This window comes from Typopeltis vanoorti, chromosome 21 (genome assembly GCF_054136105.1).
Source record: "Typopeltis vanoorti isolate ZY-2024b chromosome 21, IOZ_Tvanoo_1.0, whole genome shotgun sequence".
Lineage (NCBI taxonomy): Eukaryota > Metazoa > Arthropoda > Arachnida > Uropygi > Thelyphonidae > Typopeltis > Typopeltis vanoorti.
Window position 1 is genome coordinate 1,422,362 of NC_143569.1, and position 18,186 is coordinate 1,440,547.

At 35.3% G+C, this 18,186-nt stretch overlaps 1 protein-coding gene across 3 annotated transcripts in view; it reads left to right on the top strand.

The window, feature by feature from the left end:
- LOC150094597 (uncharacterized) overlaps positions 1 to 18,186 on the top strand; it is a 269,253-nt gene that overhangs the window by 101,274 nt on the left and 149,793 nt on the right. For all 3 annotated transcript variants that reach the window (XM_090411018.1, XM_090411017.1, XM_090411016.1), the window contains exons 5-6: positions 8,881 to 9,022; positions 15,018 to 15,163. In XM_090411018.1, the coding sequence (XP_090267144.1) occupies positions 8,881 to 9,022; positions 15,018 to 15,163 (288 nt within the window). The remainder of the gene's footprint in view (positions 1 to 8,880; positions 9,023 to 15,017; positions 15,164 to 18,186) is intronic.

Below are 18,186 nucleotides of genomic sequence, written 5' to 3' on the forward strand. Positions count from 1 at the left end.
CTTGAAAACATTACAGGCAATCAATTGCCTATTACGGAAAGCCAAGAAGAAGAAGATAAAAACCGACATAAAAATACACTAAGATAGTTGTGAAGTTACTTTACGTGCAAACTTTGTTTGATTACTCTTGGATAAGGGATAAAACCAAGAATATAATTTCGTGGCATCTTTAACTTATAGTATAACCAAGTGGAAAAACTTTCAACATCTCCATATTTAGTTCATATAATCTTCTCACCATTTTTTTTTTGTCTTTATCCTATCTTCTAATCTCTTCTAACCTGGCAAACTTTGCAATCCACTGATCATCAGTTACATCTTTATAGTCATTCCATATTCTCTATAAACAGATAAAGTCAGAATACTATCCATAATGATGGCTGGTCTTGATATAGACCATCATTATGGCTACAAAATTCGATTTTTGTTTTCAAAGTAGGTGTTAATAGTTCTTCCTATTTGTTGTTGATAAGCAAAGTTGCAGGCACAAGATGTTATTTATACACTCTTTAATGCATCAAATGATGGCATTTGCCCTTACAGGTCTACTTTAAATCTGGTCTCAGTGTGACAGGACATGAGTTTTTTTTTTAGCCATTGTAATATTATTTCTTTCCACAGTTACTTGATTGTATCTAGCTCCTTCTGTTCTCTAAGTGTTGTGCTATTAGAATGATGGTTTGAAATCATGAAATATCAGGAGCTTTTTTTTTTTTTTTGTCCTATGCAAAGGGTGTAGTTTTTGTTTATTTGTGGGATCTTGGAGCATTGCCATGGCTGGAGAAGCTACAAGCGAAGAACGTCACTAGCGCCTGGGCAGTGATCAGGGATTGTTTGAGAGAAGCAGCATCAGACTGCATACCCAAGGTATGTTGGATAAACTAAGTGGGGATTAAGTGGATGAGTAGAGATAGTGTTGCAGCTCTTGCTGCAACAAAAGAAAACATTGTGGAGGGAATATAAAGAAAAAAGGTGATCAGCATACTCATGAGCAGTGCAAACAAGAAGGGTGACTAATATAGTACGAAAGGCCATATCAGATTAGAGATAATTAACTAAGCAGGCCAAAAGAGTTTTTTTGTTATGTAGGAAGCAAGAGGAAAAATTACTATGGTAAGATGACTTTAATTTGTTCTATAGTAGAAAGGTGACAGAGGCAAAAGTAATTTTTACTGAGTGATCATTTTGCAAAGATGTATCATCTTTGCAAAATGATCTTTGTACTGCTCATGGAGATTTTGCAGTTGTTGATGTGATAGCTGCATGTCAAAAGTGAAATCAGCATATTGAAAAATATCAATGTGAATACAGCAGGTGGGACTGGATGATATGTCTTGCACATGCACTACTTGAATGTACAAGAGAATTGGCATTGCCTCTGATGAAGTTATTCAATCTAAGTCTCAGCTCTGGCAAGGTTTCAAGGGACTGGAAAGAAGGTAAGATAGTTACATAAAGGTGGCTCCAAGACAGAAATACCAAACTACAGACCAGTAAAATATTTTAGGAGTGGCAATTATAGTGGCTGACAGATGGAAACTAGAGAGTACTATGTGGTAGAGTGGAATCTAGGGGAATAAGGGTGACTAATGGAGTACTGAAAGGTTCTGTACTAGGATCATTATTTAATTTGTATATCACTGATATAGGGAAAGATTTAAAGGCAATATTCAGTTGTTGATGATTCAGAGCTGGGGAGGGCAATAGTTCATAAAGATGATGTAGATTTTAATGTTGCAAAATGTAGGAATATGTGCTTTGGATTGAAAGGATTACATCAATGTAATGGAATAATGGTGGACAGAGTTGAAGTTCAGTTGGCATAATTGTATCATCATCATCATCATGCGTATCAAGGATTTAGGCCTAGCATGGCCTGTTCTGGCCTTAGAAGTCATCGTTGAATCGTTTAAGAGGACGTCCTTAATTTCTTTTTCATATTGGGTTGTACTTTAAGGCTTGTTTTGGTAATCTTTCTGTTTTCATTCTTTGAACGTGTTCCATCCATTTATGTTTATATTTTTTAATTTTTTCTATTACTGGTTCTTGGTTTAATTCTTTCATTATTTCTTCATTTCTTTTGTGATCAAATAGGGCATAATTGTATAAGTTGGTAAAATAGTTCAAAGGATTACTTAGATGTTAAAAACATGCTAATATGTAAAGATAGGGAAGTTAATATTCCTCTTTATAAGGCCATGATTCAGCTGCATTGTGACTACTGTGCACAGATTTGGTCATCTGGATTTCTTGAGGATCAGGATGTAGTAGAGAGGATCCAGAGATGAGTGACCAAGCTGGTAACTACAAGAATAGGTTGAAAGTGTTGTGGTTTAGAAAGTTTAGTTGATGGGCAGAAGGGATATGATGAAAACATAAAATATTAAATTGGTTTTGTAAAATTGACACAAAGGAAATTTGTCAATATATGACAAGTAGCCATAGAAATTGGATCATCCATGAAAGTTGTGTAAGAGTGTGTTTAGCAAGAGTGTATGGGACTGGAATTTTTACATGGAGAGTAAGGAAGGAGGTGGAGATTGCAAAGGAACAATTTGGCTTCATGCCTGGTAGATCAACAAGATGCTATCTTTGGGTTACGGCAGATGATGGAAAAGTTTCAAGAGAAACAACGGGAGCTACACCTGGCATTTATTAATCTGGAGAAAGCATACGATTGAGTGTCAAGGCAAGAAGTCTGGAGGTGTCTGAGGGAGAAGAAGGTACCGGAGAAATATGTCAGGTTTGTGCGGGAGATGTACAGAAATGTAAGATGAGTTCTGACCTGTCTGGGACAGACAGAAAGTTTTCAAGTAACAGTTGGCTTGCATCAAGGGTCCGTTTCTGTTTAATATTGTGATGGAGGTGATGACGGAGGAGGTGAGAGAAGATGCGCCTTGGACAATGTTATATGCAGATGACATCTTGCTGTGTGCAGATTCAAGAGAAGAAGTGGGAACTAAACTGGAAAGATGGAGAAAAGTACTGGAAGAGAGAGGTATGAGACTGAGCAGAAGTAAGACAGAGTATATGTGTTGCACAGTGGGTGGCAGTCAGGAGATAGATCTGGAGCTGAAAGGAAATGTCATCAGGAAGGTGAGGGACTTTAGATACTTAGGTTCAACAGCGGAAGAAGATGGAGGGGCTGAGAAGGAAGTGGGATGCAGGATACAAGCGGGTTGGAGGAACTGGAGGGAGATGGCTGTGTTATGCAATAAGATGGTGCCGATCAATCTGAAAGGCAAAATCAATACGACAGTAGTGAGGCCAGCTATGGTGTATGCTATGGAAACTGTGGCCCTGAGGAAAAATAACATCAGCAGGATGGAAGTAGCAGAGATGAGAATGCTTAGGTGGATGTGTGGTGTGACCAGAAAGGATCGTCTGAGAAATGACAATGTGAGGGGGAACAGTGAAAGCTACGAACTTAGGAGCGAAGATACAGAAAGCAAGGTTAAGATGGTTTGGTCATATGATGACCAAACCATCTTAACCTTGCTTCCTGTATCTTCGCTCCAGAACCTTGCTTCCTTAACCTTGTTCCCTCCATCTCTTCCCAAAGAAGAGATGGAGGGAACTGGTAGAAGAGGACTTGAGGATAAAGAACTTGGATGTGGTGACAGCCCAAAACAGGAGGATGTGGAAGAGACTCAGTATCAACAGTGACCCGACTTAAGTGGGAGAAGCTGCAGAAGAAGAAGAAGAGTAGGAATGAGTTGAATAGATTGCCAGAATTAGTTGAGTGCTCTGACAGAGAATAATTTAAAGAGAGTATGAATGACTTTATGTATCCTCCAGACTTCATAATAAATAATGCAAAGCACACTTCCTATCAGAAGTGCATATTGTTTCAGGAGATAGGAATGGCTCACTCTCCAGACCGATTTCAACTTCTTTGAGGTCTTGTCAGTGGGATCTAAATCTAGAAGTGATACCAAGGTAATGCGAAAGTCATATTTTCCATATACAAGTAACAAAAAGGTGTATCATCTCATTAGATAATTTGTGATATCTGCTCCAGAAGCTAAACATGTAATGTTTTCTTCAAGCTGCCTTCATTAAGAAGGTTGATAATTCTATATCAAGTGTTAATCTGTTGCACCATGCTTAACATCTCTCCAATCTTTCTGCATGATATATGCTGCCTCCAAGGTCTCTACTCATCATTCTTATTTTGTTCAATTCCTTATTATCATATCAGTATTGTTACTTTATCTCATCCAATTAGCACAACTATTAGCATATATATTAGCACTACTGTACAACCCCCCCCCTCTATATCTGATATTCATACTTGTAGCATTTCTTGATGTCATTTTTGCCACATAAATGTGATATTCTTTAATATCACATTTATGTGGCAAAAATGTTGCTTCTGTGCCCAGATTTCTAACCACCACTATTTCTTATAATACAAACTCACCAATCTAACACCTGTCTTGCGAGCTTTTTGTTACAGTATGCAAAGCATGCATGTTACAATGCATCGATTTTCACTGTATTTAATATTATTTTTTAGCCTCTGTAGGGGTATTAGTCATCTCAGATGATCCTTCCATTTTGTATTCATCTTATCAACATTAAAGTGAATTTTTCTCTATATGCAGCTTCCCAAGGTATTTTTCTCCTATCATTCACTCACTCACTCACGGTCTTATGCGGTAGCTATCCCATCATCTGATAAATTCACGTCAACTTATAAGTCTTGATCCAGATTTTATTCTGTTTCATTTTTTTTTCTCCTCATTGTACAAGTTTCTCAAATCTAAGCACGCAATCCGAAATCTAATAAATGCACAAATTTTAAATTCCATTGCACATCATGTGTCTTTGTTAGACACATGATGTCTAACAAAGGCACGTTATCTCCTTATTCTATCTTCCAAGTATGCAAACCATAATCCCTTTATGGTTTGCTTACTCAGGTATTCAGAAGACCTGATCTGCAGACAGCCTATTTGCATACTGATCAGTACCAGTCCAAAATTCTCAGAATCCTTTTTGATTAAATATACAAAATTATTTAATACTGACCATTTACAAACATCTTACATTATAGCCTACCAGTTTCGCCAGCAAACTGTCTAGCTTTTTCAAGGCGTTTACGGAAAGACATAAATACCAGTAAATGCAAATTGAAACGAACATAAAAACGTCGTTAACAAACTAGTAGTTAAGGTTACATGTTCACGTGACAGAGACTAAAAGGACTTATTGTTCTTATTCATTATCACGCATGTGTGTTTGTTGTAAACGTGTAATGTGATTACTGGCTAGCAGAAGTTCAGATGGATTTAGAGAGAGGATCAGGTTTTTCCACGAACTGTTTAGGATTGCACCCTGATTTCTGTTGAGGTTTCCGCCGGTTATTAACACTATTGTGGCTTCCTTGAATAAACAATGTTTGTAGTTGTCATCCAGATATGGCACGGAATTGTTTTGCCACTCTATCGTGTGGTTAGACGTACAAAAATGATGTGCTAACCCGGAAGAGATAAATCTGTTGTGGTTTACATCACCAACATGTTCTTTTTGTCTGATTTCTAAACTCCGTGAAGTTTGTCCGATGTAGGCAAGACCACAGGAGCAAAGAATGTAATATACTCCTGGATATTTGTAGAATGGCACCTTATCTTTTGGGGAATCCTAAAACCTGTCTGATGCTGATGGTTGGTTTGAAGACCACTCTGATGTTGTAGGCTATTTATTCTGGCTTATTTATTTATTCTATCTTAGTATTCTGGCTATTTGATAAGAAATTGACTTGATGAAAGGGATCACTACAGTAGAAATGTGCTGGGAGTTTGATTCTTCTTGTCTGGGGTTGTTACCATATAGATATTTTTTGATGATGTTTGGAGGATATCCATTTTGTGATAATGTGTTAAAAATACAAAATAATTTTGTATTTTTAATTATCAAATGACCAAAGGTCTTTTGATGATGCTGATGGTTGGTCTTCAAACCAACCATCAGCATCAGACAGGTTTTAGGATCCCCAAAAGATAAGGTGCCATTCTACAAATATCCAGGAGTATATTACATTCCTTGCTCCTGTGGTCTTGCCTACATCGGACAAACTTCACGGAGTTTAGAAATCGGACAAAAAGAACATGCTGGTGATGTAAACCACAACAGTATCTCTTCCGGGTTAGCACATCATTTTTGTATGTCTAACCACACAATAGAGTGGCAAAACAGCTCCGTGCCATATCTGGATGACAACTACAGACATTGTTTATTCAAGGAAGCCACAATAGTGTTAATAACCGGCGGAAACCTCAACAGAAATCAGGGTGCAATCCTAAACAGTTCGTGGGAAAACCTGATCCTCTCTCTAAATCCATCTGAACTTCTGCTAGCCAGTAATCACATTACACGTTTACAACAAACACACATGCGTGATAATGAATAAGAACAATAAGTCCTTTTAGTCTCTGTCACGTGAACATGTAACCTTAACTACTAGTTTGTTAACGACGTTTTTATGTTCGTTTCAATTTGCATTTACTGGTATTTATGTCTTTCCGTAAACGCCTTGAAAAAGCTAGACAGTTTGCTGGCAAAACTGGTAGGCTATAATGTAAGATGTTTGTAAATGGTCAGTATTAAATAATTTTGTATTTTTAATTATCAAACGACAAAATATGTTTAGTTTAAATCCTTTTTGATATTGCTTAACTTGTTTAGGTGACACATTATAATTCTTGCAATGTGTCTCCTAAACTGGTAGGAGACACATTAACTTGGAAAAAAAGTCAACGGCACCATAATGTGAGGAACAAACAGCCATGGTGCCCACTTTAATAAGATGTGGGATTTTCTTTTACTGTGATAACTGCAGCAATCCTACGGAACATACTTTCCACAAGCGTTTACTAGCAATTAATGGGAATTTTGGACCATTCTTCCTGTAGGCATGTAATGAGATTCTGGACTGTTGTGGCGGGGGGGGTCGTCCCTTGACCTCATCTGATGCTCTATTTCATCCTGCAGATGTTCAGTAGGGTTGAGATCAGGAAAAACAGGACTATACCAGAATACTGACACCTCCGCCTTTCATAGTTGGTGTTGTGCACTCTGATGAGAGAGACATTCACCAGCATGCACCACACCCATCCATCTGGATTTGGGATTTAGCATGATTCAAAACTCCATAACACAGCTTTCCAAGCTTCAACATCCCAGTGTACATGCCCTTTGTACACCGAATATGATGTTGCATGTTCATTCGGGTAATGTGAGGCTTGCATATTGCAGTCCTGCCATGAAAACACATGGCAGGACTGCCATGAAAACACATGCTGTGTGCCTCAGTTTTGAATGTTTTTATGCAGATTCATAAAATTTCTGTCAATGCCCAGAATTCCACATTCATCATGTCAGACGATGAATGGTGGTTTTTAAATATTATCTTTCGTAACACCCTGTGATCATGTTCGATTAGTGTGGCAGGTTGTCCACTATTTGTTGCACTTTCTGTTGACTCTGTGAGATTCTATCTCAGTATGGTATCACTGATTGTTGACCTGGAATGGCCTAATTTGTCAACGTTTTGCGATATAGATTGTTCTGCAGTATGGCATCACAGTGCCTCTTTCAAACTTTGTCAGTTCCCTTCTCACAGCCATTTCACCCAGATGCAGTGGCACTGACTTGGGAGCATCATAGACCTCCAATTTATAGCAGCTACAAACACATGATTGGTTAAATGTCACAACACACCTTTCCACTGAGAGTGTCCATTGGTTTCTTTCCATGCAGTGTATTTTAATTATCTTAACTTGGTGAGTTAAGACAATTTAAGCAGTGATTGTTTTTTCCTGGATTTCATAATATAAATTCATTCCTTAATACAAAATGAAAATTTTGTATTAAGGAAATGGTCATTAAGTTGATCGGAATGTCATTAAGTTGATTAATGGTACTAATTGTCCTCACTAACATAATCGGTAAGAAATATTCAATATTAATGTACATCAGTATGCCAGAAGAAATCTGATCCCGAAATGGAACTTGCATACATTTCCTTCAGACTTTTATTCATACATTTCCTTCAAGCATGTAAATAGTTGTTGTCAGTTTTTCATATTATTTTTTTTAACATTCTTGACTCCCAAGAACAAAATATATATATATATATATATAGTTTTCATCTTGGAATATTGCTAGCATACTAAAATACCCTTCACTATAGAAAAAGAACTGCCTGCCCTTCCCAGACACATTAATTGTACATCTTTCAAGTGTTTACAGAGTTTATAAAAGTCAGCATACTGGAACATACTTACACAAACAATTAAGCTATCACTCAGTATAGCAATACATGTCCTTAAAAACACTGAGACATAGTACTGTGCTTCACTGATGCAGTTGGTGCCTAAACTAGGTTATCTCTGCCACACACTTTTAAGCTAGTGGCTACAACTACCATGAAGGAGATAAAATACTATATGCTTCGATGTATAGTAGTTTACTCATCTTCCCCACATGCTCTCAATATACTCTCACTAGATTTGTCTTTATCCTCTTGTGATATAACATGTACAGAAAACACTGAAAGCAATTTTACAAAAGAATATTGCTGGAAAAAAAAATATTAGTGTCTACTTTATTTATGCAGATTTTCATTTGACAGAAGTTTCGTATGTAATCTGTAAAAAAAAAAAAAAAAAAAAAAAAAAAAGTTCCCAATCGCACTGTTTCTATATTAATAAAATAAAATAAATTTTTCCAGCAATATTTTTTTCTAATGCTTTCAGTCAATATCTGTAAGGATAGTAAATGATTTCTTTTATAATGAATGTTGTGTACTTGAATATTGTCATGCAAGGTAACATATCAATAATATACTTCATAAAAAAAATTGATATCTTTTAGGCAGAAAAATCTAGAGAGAAACCAAAATGGAAAGAAAAACATGAGGAGCTCATTCGTTGTATACGTGCTGCAAAGGGATCTAGTAATTCAGAGTTGGATGGCAAAAGAGATGACTTACCTAAACAAAAATACATTCCTTCAGGTAATTCCCTGATTATAAAATCATTCATTATAAAACTTCATATTTCCGAATTTAGGGACACAAAACACATGAGTTAAAGTGATTATTTTACTTATTGTTAATAAAATAATAAATAAAATAAGTAAAATTTTAATAAGTGAAATAATCATTTCAACACATGTATTTTGTGTCCCTAAATTCGGAAATATGAATGTTGATCACTGTGCAACCTTAAAAGAAAGATTCATTATAAAACTATCACCATTTGTTTTGAGTAGAAATTGAATATCATATTGAAATGAAAAGTAAAAAAAAAATTGAAAATAAAATTCAGCAGCTTTCAGAGGTGAACTGTAAACTCAAATATAGAAATATTATTCATGAAAAAATTAAAGCAATTTAAAACAAGAACCAAACCTTAGATGCAGTGATGGACTGAAGAAAACATCTCATTCAGCTAGAGAGGAGTTGTGTAGTAAAGTTCTCTGCTAGGATAGAAAAAATAGAACTCATGGTAATCTCAAGAATATAGATACAGCCTTGAAAAATAAGAAATCCTTTTTGGTATGAAATGAAAGTTTTCATATCAAAGGTTAGTGATAGGTTGCAAGAGTCAGTTGTATTACGTTTCTGTTGGTGTAGAGTGATTTCATCAATAGTACTAAACGAGAATTTACTAAACAATTCTGCAGTGTCATGTGCTCATGAAAAAAAGTGTGGAATTTATCCCTTAATGTGATACCACACATTTGCACATCTAGTGGCGAGCTTTAGCTTGTGTGCCATATGTACCATGTATCACTAATATGATATAAAAAGTATAAAAGAAATGATACTCTTAGATGTGTTTAGATGTGCTTCTGCATTTTGCAAAACTAATGCTGGATTTGTTTTTCTGATTCATCATTATCCAAGCTATTCTGTATCTCTGGCTGGAATGGATTATATTGGAATTTGAAATTACATTGTTCATACAGTCCGAGCTCAAATTACAAAATCTGAGCTCGGACTGTATGAACAAGAGCATGAACACGTGACATCGTCCAGTATTGTTCAATGTCAATAACGTTTTATATCTGCATTGTTTTATTTGAGTTTATGAATAGCCAGACGGTTATGATTTGTATTTATTAATTCTCTTGTTTAAACTTTCAGTTATACTATTTACCCCCTGAAGATGTAAATCCTACGATTTACGAAACTTGTTGGGAACTATTACTTCAGTATTTTGTATAATAACTGAATAATAAAAAATGTGGTGTAATCATCGAAATATATCTTTCGAACCAATTAGCCACAGAAGTCTACGCCTGCAAAGAGTTTTTGTTTGCCGACTACCTTAAAGCTGATGCAAAAGGCGAGACAATTTTGCGATGCCTAGAGGATTATTTGAAGAAACTTAATGTTCCCTTCGAAAATATTACTGCAGTGGCTACCATCGGTGCACCAGCAATGGCTGGCTGTTACATATGATTCGCATCCTTACTCAAGAAAAAAGGTTCTGGATGTGCGTTCTGTTCACTGTGTATTACACAGAAACCATCTTGTAGCCAAAAATCTAAGTGGTGAACTGGATGCTGCCTTAAAAGTGTGTATCAGGTCAGTGAATAAAATGAAATTGTATCCTCTGAATTCATGACTGTTTGCAATGTTGTGTGAAAAAAAATGGCAAAACTTTTAACCAACTTCTTTTGCACACGGAGGTGATTCCTTGCAAAGACTGGTTGACTTGTATAACTCTGCTGTCGAGTTTCTTATAAATGTGAATCAATCACTATGTGATGAGTTAAAAAAGTGTAAACATAATCTTTTTTTTATTTGGCAGACCTATTCAAAATTTAATGAAATACAGAAACATCTGCAAGGTAAAGATGTTACAATTATTCAAGCCTGAACACTTATGGCAACTGGAAAATGGAAAAGTGGGAAAATTTTCAGACTGTGACCTAGAGAGATATATATATATAAATCAAAATTTAATGAAAATTCTGAGGATTGTTACACTGTTTGATTTGCAAATAGAAAATGCAGCCATTGAATTTGACTTACAAGATGAACTCGTTGATATGTGTGTGGATCTCGAAACTAAATCCTTGTTTATAAACAAATGCCTCAGTGACTATTGGAACCATGTTGTAAATACTAATAATATATACCCCAAGCTTAGTGCACCAGTTGAATCCTTTTTACTTGCATTCCTAAGTTCATACATGGTTGAAGCAGGTTTTAGTCATGAAAATTAATTTTTAACGAAGGAGAGGAACAGAATGAACCTGGAAAAGCTTGGTGACTTAAAGCTAAAACTCACCATTATCCAACCAAATATTGATGCAATGGCTACTATTCATCAAACACATCCTTCTCATTAACCATTTCAAGAAATCAGTAAAATATAAGTACATTTTTAATGTCCTTTATAAATTTCTTTAAGTATTTTCTTTAAATATTTATTATCGAGAAGCAGTAATGAAGCAAAAGGGTGAAGGAATTATTATTTTTAAATTGAGAAATTTATTACTGATAACAGTTATTCATTTATTTAACATGATTGGGGTCGATGAGGAATCAGTGGTATAAAAAGTTTGCCGACCACTGGGTTAAACAGGGGTCATCAGATGTTGTCAAGATCAGATTTTCACTTAAACAGATAAAAAATTGTGGGAATATAACAGGGATCTGTACTTAAGTGTTGTAGATATGGAAAAAGTGTATTATAAGGTGCCCAGAGAAAAGCTTTTCAAAACACTGCAATTAATATGGGGTTAATAGAACATTATACATAGCACTACATAGTGTATGTTTAAATTGTAAGCAGTTAGAATTGAAGTAAATACAGGAAGAAAGTTTGATGTAAAATCAGGAATTTCATGACAAGAATGCACAATATATACAATTGGAGATGTCAAACTTAGCTCTTTGAGCTCTTTTTTCTTTATGTACATGATGTGCTTCTAAACTAATCCAGTGCAAGTGTTTAGGATTCTCTAATTGACTGGAATAACAGCTGAAAAAAAATTTGCCATGAAAATCAGCAATAAAAAGATCACAACTATAAATAAACAGCAACATAGAAAACTTCAGCTGCACTGTTAATGGAGAACCTATAGAACAAAATTATTTCAGTTATTTAGGCACAGTTTTATTGAAGATGTCAATTTAAGTATGGAAATAGAAAACACTAAGCAAAGCTGTTATGGTGGTGAGTTAGTTGATTAAGTTTGTGGAATAGGAGAGAAATCAGCTGACATATTATGGCAGTTTACAAGAGAGTGTTCAAACTAGCCTAAGTTTTGAATCCCTGAGATCAATTAGAAATAAAACACTAGATCGATAAATGTCCTTGTGGCAGTAGGAATTGCAGCATATAGTTCATATAGTTGAGATGACCGGAAGCTGTAATGGATACACCAGTTCTGGTAGATAGGCTTATATGCTGTCTACTCATAACTGCTATATTTTTGGAAATAATGTATACTAAAATATTAATTATAAAAAACAGTAATAATACTGTCCTATATTTCAGCAATGTGAACGAGGCAGCCACACAGTGAGAAACTGCATGATTGATCACTCTGGTTTCCATGAGATGTTCTTGAAGAACCTCCTGTATAGATAGACCGATGTGTGGAGGAGCCTCTCATCCTGCATGAAAATGACTGAATCCATGCACAGGCACTGCTGTATCTGTGGCATAACAAAATTGTTTATCGTATCATGATACCTGTTGGCAGTAATCTCCTATTCCCCAGATTTGGCTCCCTCTGACTTCTGTCTCCTCCCAAAAGTGAAACTCTTCCTTGCTGGTGAGCATTTTTTTGAATCAAGAGGTGATTGCAGCTGTAGAGGGGTATTTTGCAGATCTTACTGAGAACCACTACAAATACGGGATAATGGTGCTGGAGCATCGCTGGCATAAATGTATTAGTCTTAAGGGAGATTATGTTGAAAAATAAAAATAATTTTGAAATTATAAATTCGTTTTTTCGTTGTTAGGCTGAGAACTTTTCAGACCACCCTCATATGTTGAGAGAAAAGCAGAAGAATGGTGGGAGCCAGTTTTGTGGAGTAGCACCTGTGAAAATATCTATTTAAAAAAAAAAAAAAAGAATCCAGATGCAGAGCATCTATGGTCTGTTTAGTGGACAGCATTATTCATTCTTAAGCAGGATTTTTTGGTGCACCTTTCCAAATGAGAGACCAGTATTCTAAGGTTGAATAGTTTGGAATTATAAATTGTTAGTTGTGTATGCAAGAAGTAGTGTTTTTTGAATGCAAAACCTGTGAAGAATGGAGTGCACTCCATTCTTCATAGTTTTTAAGGTTAGTGATAGGTCTTTAATATAGAGAAGGAAGAATATAGGTGAAAGAACAGATCCCTAGGTACTCTGGTATTGATAGAGGATGATGAGAGGAAACTATTGTGGCATGCAATAAAAAAACCAAAGAGAAAATGGATGGAGGGTGATCATAACTTAATAAGTATATCCCTTTGCCAGACCTTCTCATATGCTTTGGAAATATCAGGAGTGACTACTGGAATTAGCTTTTCTAAACCTTTCCATGGCTCATGGCCAAAGGAATGATTGGGGAGATCTGTTGTGAAAATGAGTAGCAGAATGCAAATTGATTACTGATTAATTGGTGAGCCTCCAGGTAGTGAAGAAGTTGGATGTTAATAACCTTCTGCATTATTTTTGAAGGATTGAGTTTGAGGGCAACTGGATGGTAATTTGATAGTTGCCTGTTATCTCCCTTTTTAGCGATAAGATACATGCTTGCTTTCATGTCGTTAGGTAGATGCCAGAGTAGTATGATTTTTGGCACACTGTTATGGCAATCACAGCAGAGGAAGACCATAATTTTGGTCTTCCTCTGCAATTCCATTGCAAATAATTTTGGCAATACATATGTGAAACCATCAGTAGGCTGAACTGTAAAATTCCATCTGATATCTACCAGGTTAGCTCAAGATAGAGAGACTTGGAAGACCATAATTTGCAATATTTAATTTTTAATATAAATCTCTTTTCCATTTTCATATTGTGAATAAACTATGATGATGATAATATTCATTTGTCCTGTTTAATATAATTTCGGTATGCTTTGTATATTTTATTACTATTTTACTTTCATCTCCATTAAGTCATATGACTCATCATAAGAGGTCCACTGGTCACCACACAATACCCATTATACTGCTCTTTAAACATATTCATTCATGCCACATCTGTCAACCCATTCTAGTTATTCACCACATTTAAATAATAATAATAAAAACAGACAAAAAAAAAAAAAAATCTAGACCTCGCATCCTTTCCTAACCACACTTTCACACAACTTCCAAGGTGACTGACTCCTTGTTCTTCACCTGTTTGCCATGTATTGAAAAATTTCTTCTGCATCATCTTATAAAATTCCATTAATAACTTTTAGGAAATACTGTGATCCCTTGACTATCCATTCACAGCATGAGTAATTTAGTAGTCAGATAATGATGGGTTGGATAGCTTTGTTACAATGGTGTTATACCAGAAGTCATTTGACACATTTACCCATTCAGAGATCAGTTAATTGAAGGTTTGGTAATTGAACGGTAACTGTAGTTTAGGATTAGTACTGTTTTTTAATTCGTCATCTTCTGAACAATTTAGGTATAGGCTTTTATGTCCTGTTCCTGCTCTGAAGATGAGGTTGATCTTCCCATTTTAATCTTGGATTCCATCTTTGGATGGTGTTTCCACAAATTGCAGTAGCTTTTGTTTCAAAGATTTTCATTTTAAATCTTTTAGCTATTTCATTTAGATAGTTGCAATTTGAAGTTAATCTTCTGAATATGAAATTAGTACTTGATTATTCTGCATAAAGTATTGTATTTAACTGTATTTTATTTGTTAGTTTAATTCCATTTTTGACATTTTTTTAAAAATTAAACTTCATTAATGGTAATCTTTAATAGAATAAGTTATTTCTGAGTAATTATCTTTTATATCTTCCCAAACATGCATCATGTGATTAGATTATGTTCAGTGTTCTTCATGTGGCAGACATTTCAACAAGAAGGCTGCTGAAAGGCATATTCAATGGTGTCAAGAGCAGAAATCCAGGATACCCAAAAGTCCAGCTAGTTCTGAAGCTACAGAAAGGTTAAGGGCACGAACTAAGGTATACAAATAATTTATGTACAGATTAAAATAATTTAAATATTCCAATAATTAATTGTTCTTTAAATGATTGCATAGACACCTAAGTGGTGGACATAATGAACAAGAAATGAGCATTTTGTCACAGTTTTTGACTGCTGTAAAATTGTCAATACGAGATACACACTTTATATTCATCATCTCACATTACTTATACATTGAATATACAAGAAATTAGACACTTCAGAACAAGGAAAATTAGAATTATAATAGAAAATGAGTCTAAAAGGAGCAAGAAGATAGTTGTCCATAGGACAAAATAAATTAAAACCCTTAAGGATGAAAATGGAGTACTAATTAAATACAAAGAACAGATAAATAGAATAGCATTGCTCTATGACAAATAATGATTTCAATCAAAGACTGAAACCAATATGAAAACAAAAATGCAATATCCCAAATGGAAGAAGAGATATGTGCTGATGTTTTAAAAGAAGGTCAATATGCAGTGGGTAGCATGAGTAATGGAAAGACACCAGGTGAAGATGTTACAAATAGAAGTTCTGAAAGCAAGTATACCAGTCATGACCATGTTAAGTAAAATTTATACAGCAGGCCTAAGACAGAAGAGAATACCAAAGAGTTTTAACAATGCTCTCCTTATTATAGTTTTTAAAAAGGGAGACAGAGAAGATATTAAAATTGACTGTGCTATCAGTCTCTTTTCAATGTACAAAACTTTTACAAAAATCATTAGCAACAGAGTACAAAACAGACTACTGTATTTACTTGAATATAACTCTCACCCCTGATTTTACTTTACAAAAAAAAGAAATGAAAAAGTTTTTTATATACTTTGCTCATCAAAAAAAATTTAAACACGTCTACTTCGGGATGATAGTAACTCGATAAACAATGATAAACTTTTGTATGCACATTTGATATATAATATAAAGAGGAATAAAAAATCCTCTTCAGTTCCATCATGAACAGTAGAATGGAATTCTGTCTTACATACAATGAAAATGAAGAGGAAATAAGTCTAAAATTTCCTATTGATAATTACAACAGTCACTTTCAACTCTCAACATCTTTCTCTGAATCCGGAGTAATTTAATAATAAGGTGGCACACCCTTTGGCAACTCCTATAGGTTAGGATGACCTCTCATTGCTTCTGCCTTTATATCTCCACTACTGGGCCTGGTTCCCACTGACGAGACCTCAATAAAGGTCGAAACCGGTATGAGTAGTGGCCCTTGCCTTAATGCATAGCATCACACATCCGCAAGGAGATGTGCTTTGCATTATGGGAGATACTGAGATAGGAGTAATGAGAGCGCTTTCTTCACCTTTGCAACGAGTTGCCTGGTGTTGCACTTCCTTACCCCAGTCCTGAAGATACTTTCAGGTGCAACTTTGTTTGCTCACACTTGGATAAAGGATTAAACTAAACTTATTATAGTCACTAGTCTGTTGAGTTTTTTGTAATGGTTTAATTCATAATAAGAAATACAAAAATGCTGGTTTTTTACCTAGCATCTTCAGAGCACAAGCAGTCTGTCACAGTATGCAAACAGCAGCAATTAGTTATAGTCCAACCACAGAAGTGAGAGCTATTGTTGGCAGGCTGCCAAGAATAGTCAATTCATGTTGAAGGGGAGAAAGAAATAAGGTGATGTACGAATTGGTCACCAACACACGAATTCACGTAAAGTTTTCCAACTGTTATACCAGCTAAATAGTTACCACTTTAAAAACTACAATGATCATAAAAGAGAAGTTAATTTTCTGACGTGTAATAATAAACAACTCATCCCACAATACGGATTGATTACCCTATAATCGGAATGGATTCTCCTTCTTTTGATATGCACAGAAGTGTCGAAGGATCTTGCATCTATGGGCATACTTTAATAGTGGGAGCAGCTTAAAATTGTAACAGATTATACAAAGAACTAAAGGGTGAATTGGTGCCATCTCTATTGTTGGATACACAGTGATGTTGATAAGTGATTCAGTCTTAAAGTGTGTCGGGTTTTAGGTAAATTGAGATATCCAAACTTGTTGAGGTTTGAGGAATGTTTTAAATATTTAAAACTGATTCCAACAGTTTCTTTGACTTCTGTGTATCACTCTTGTGTTTTTTCATCTAATCCTATATTGAAAGGTGTCTAAGCCATAGTCTGCTAGTCCTGCCTTGACATAGTGATGGCTGAACATATTTGTTCTCTGAGGCAGATGTCAACAGTAAGCCAGGTCACAAGTATAGGACACTTCATATACTCCTGGATGTGATAAAGTAGAGATTTTGTCATTAGGTGAACAGATGAGGGTTGCCAGTTTGACACTAATAAGTGATTTAAATGTGGTGTGAGCTAGTGTTTATTAAGCACTCTGGTTATCTTTTTAGATGTTCCCTGATTGTATGGAATAATAATAGTTTGTTGTGGTCTTCTGTTTTAGGGAGGGGGGGGGGGATCAAGTTCATTTGTTCTCTGTTTTCTGGAGATTATAGCTATTGGCTTAAAAAGTGTATCAAAGATGCAAGAGTTCAGTAATAAGAGCAGTATCATTGGAACAGGTGGCTCTGTGTATGTACTGTTTTTAGTATACTATATTGTTGAGCTAGATGATGATGTGATTGTTTGTTTGTGCAAATATCTTCCAGTATATAGATTTTTTATAAATAGAAAAAATAATGAACCATTTGGAGGGCATGTGACTAAATGTATCTAGGAAGGGGAGAGTTGTTAGATTCCTTTTCTAAGTTTTTAGGATGTTGGGTATTTAAATGCACTAAAAATGTCTCTAAGCAAATGCATCATGTACATAGGTAGCCAAACCACTGGTTTGAGTGTGGCTGCTTTGAGTGCTTTATTCTCTAAGTGTTCTATGTAGAAATTAGCCAAAGGATAAGAAAGGTATACCCCCATGGCTATTCCATCTAGTTGTTTGTATATTTTCTTTTCCATTGAAATAACTGGGGTGCTTAAGGGTCAAAGCTGTATAACTGAGAGGAGACCTCCACATAGCCTTTAAAGGAA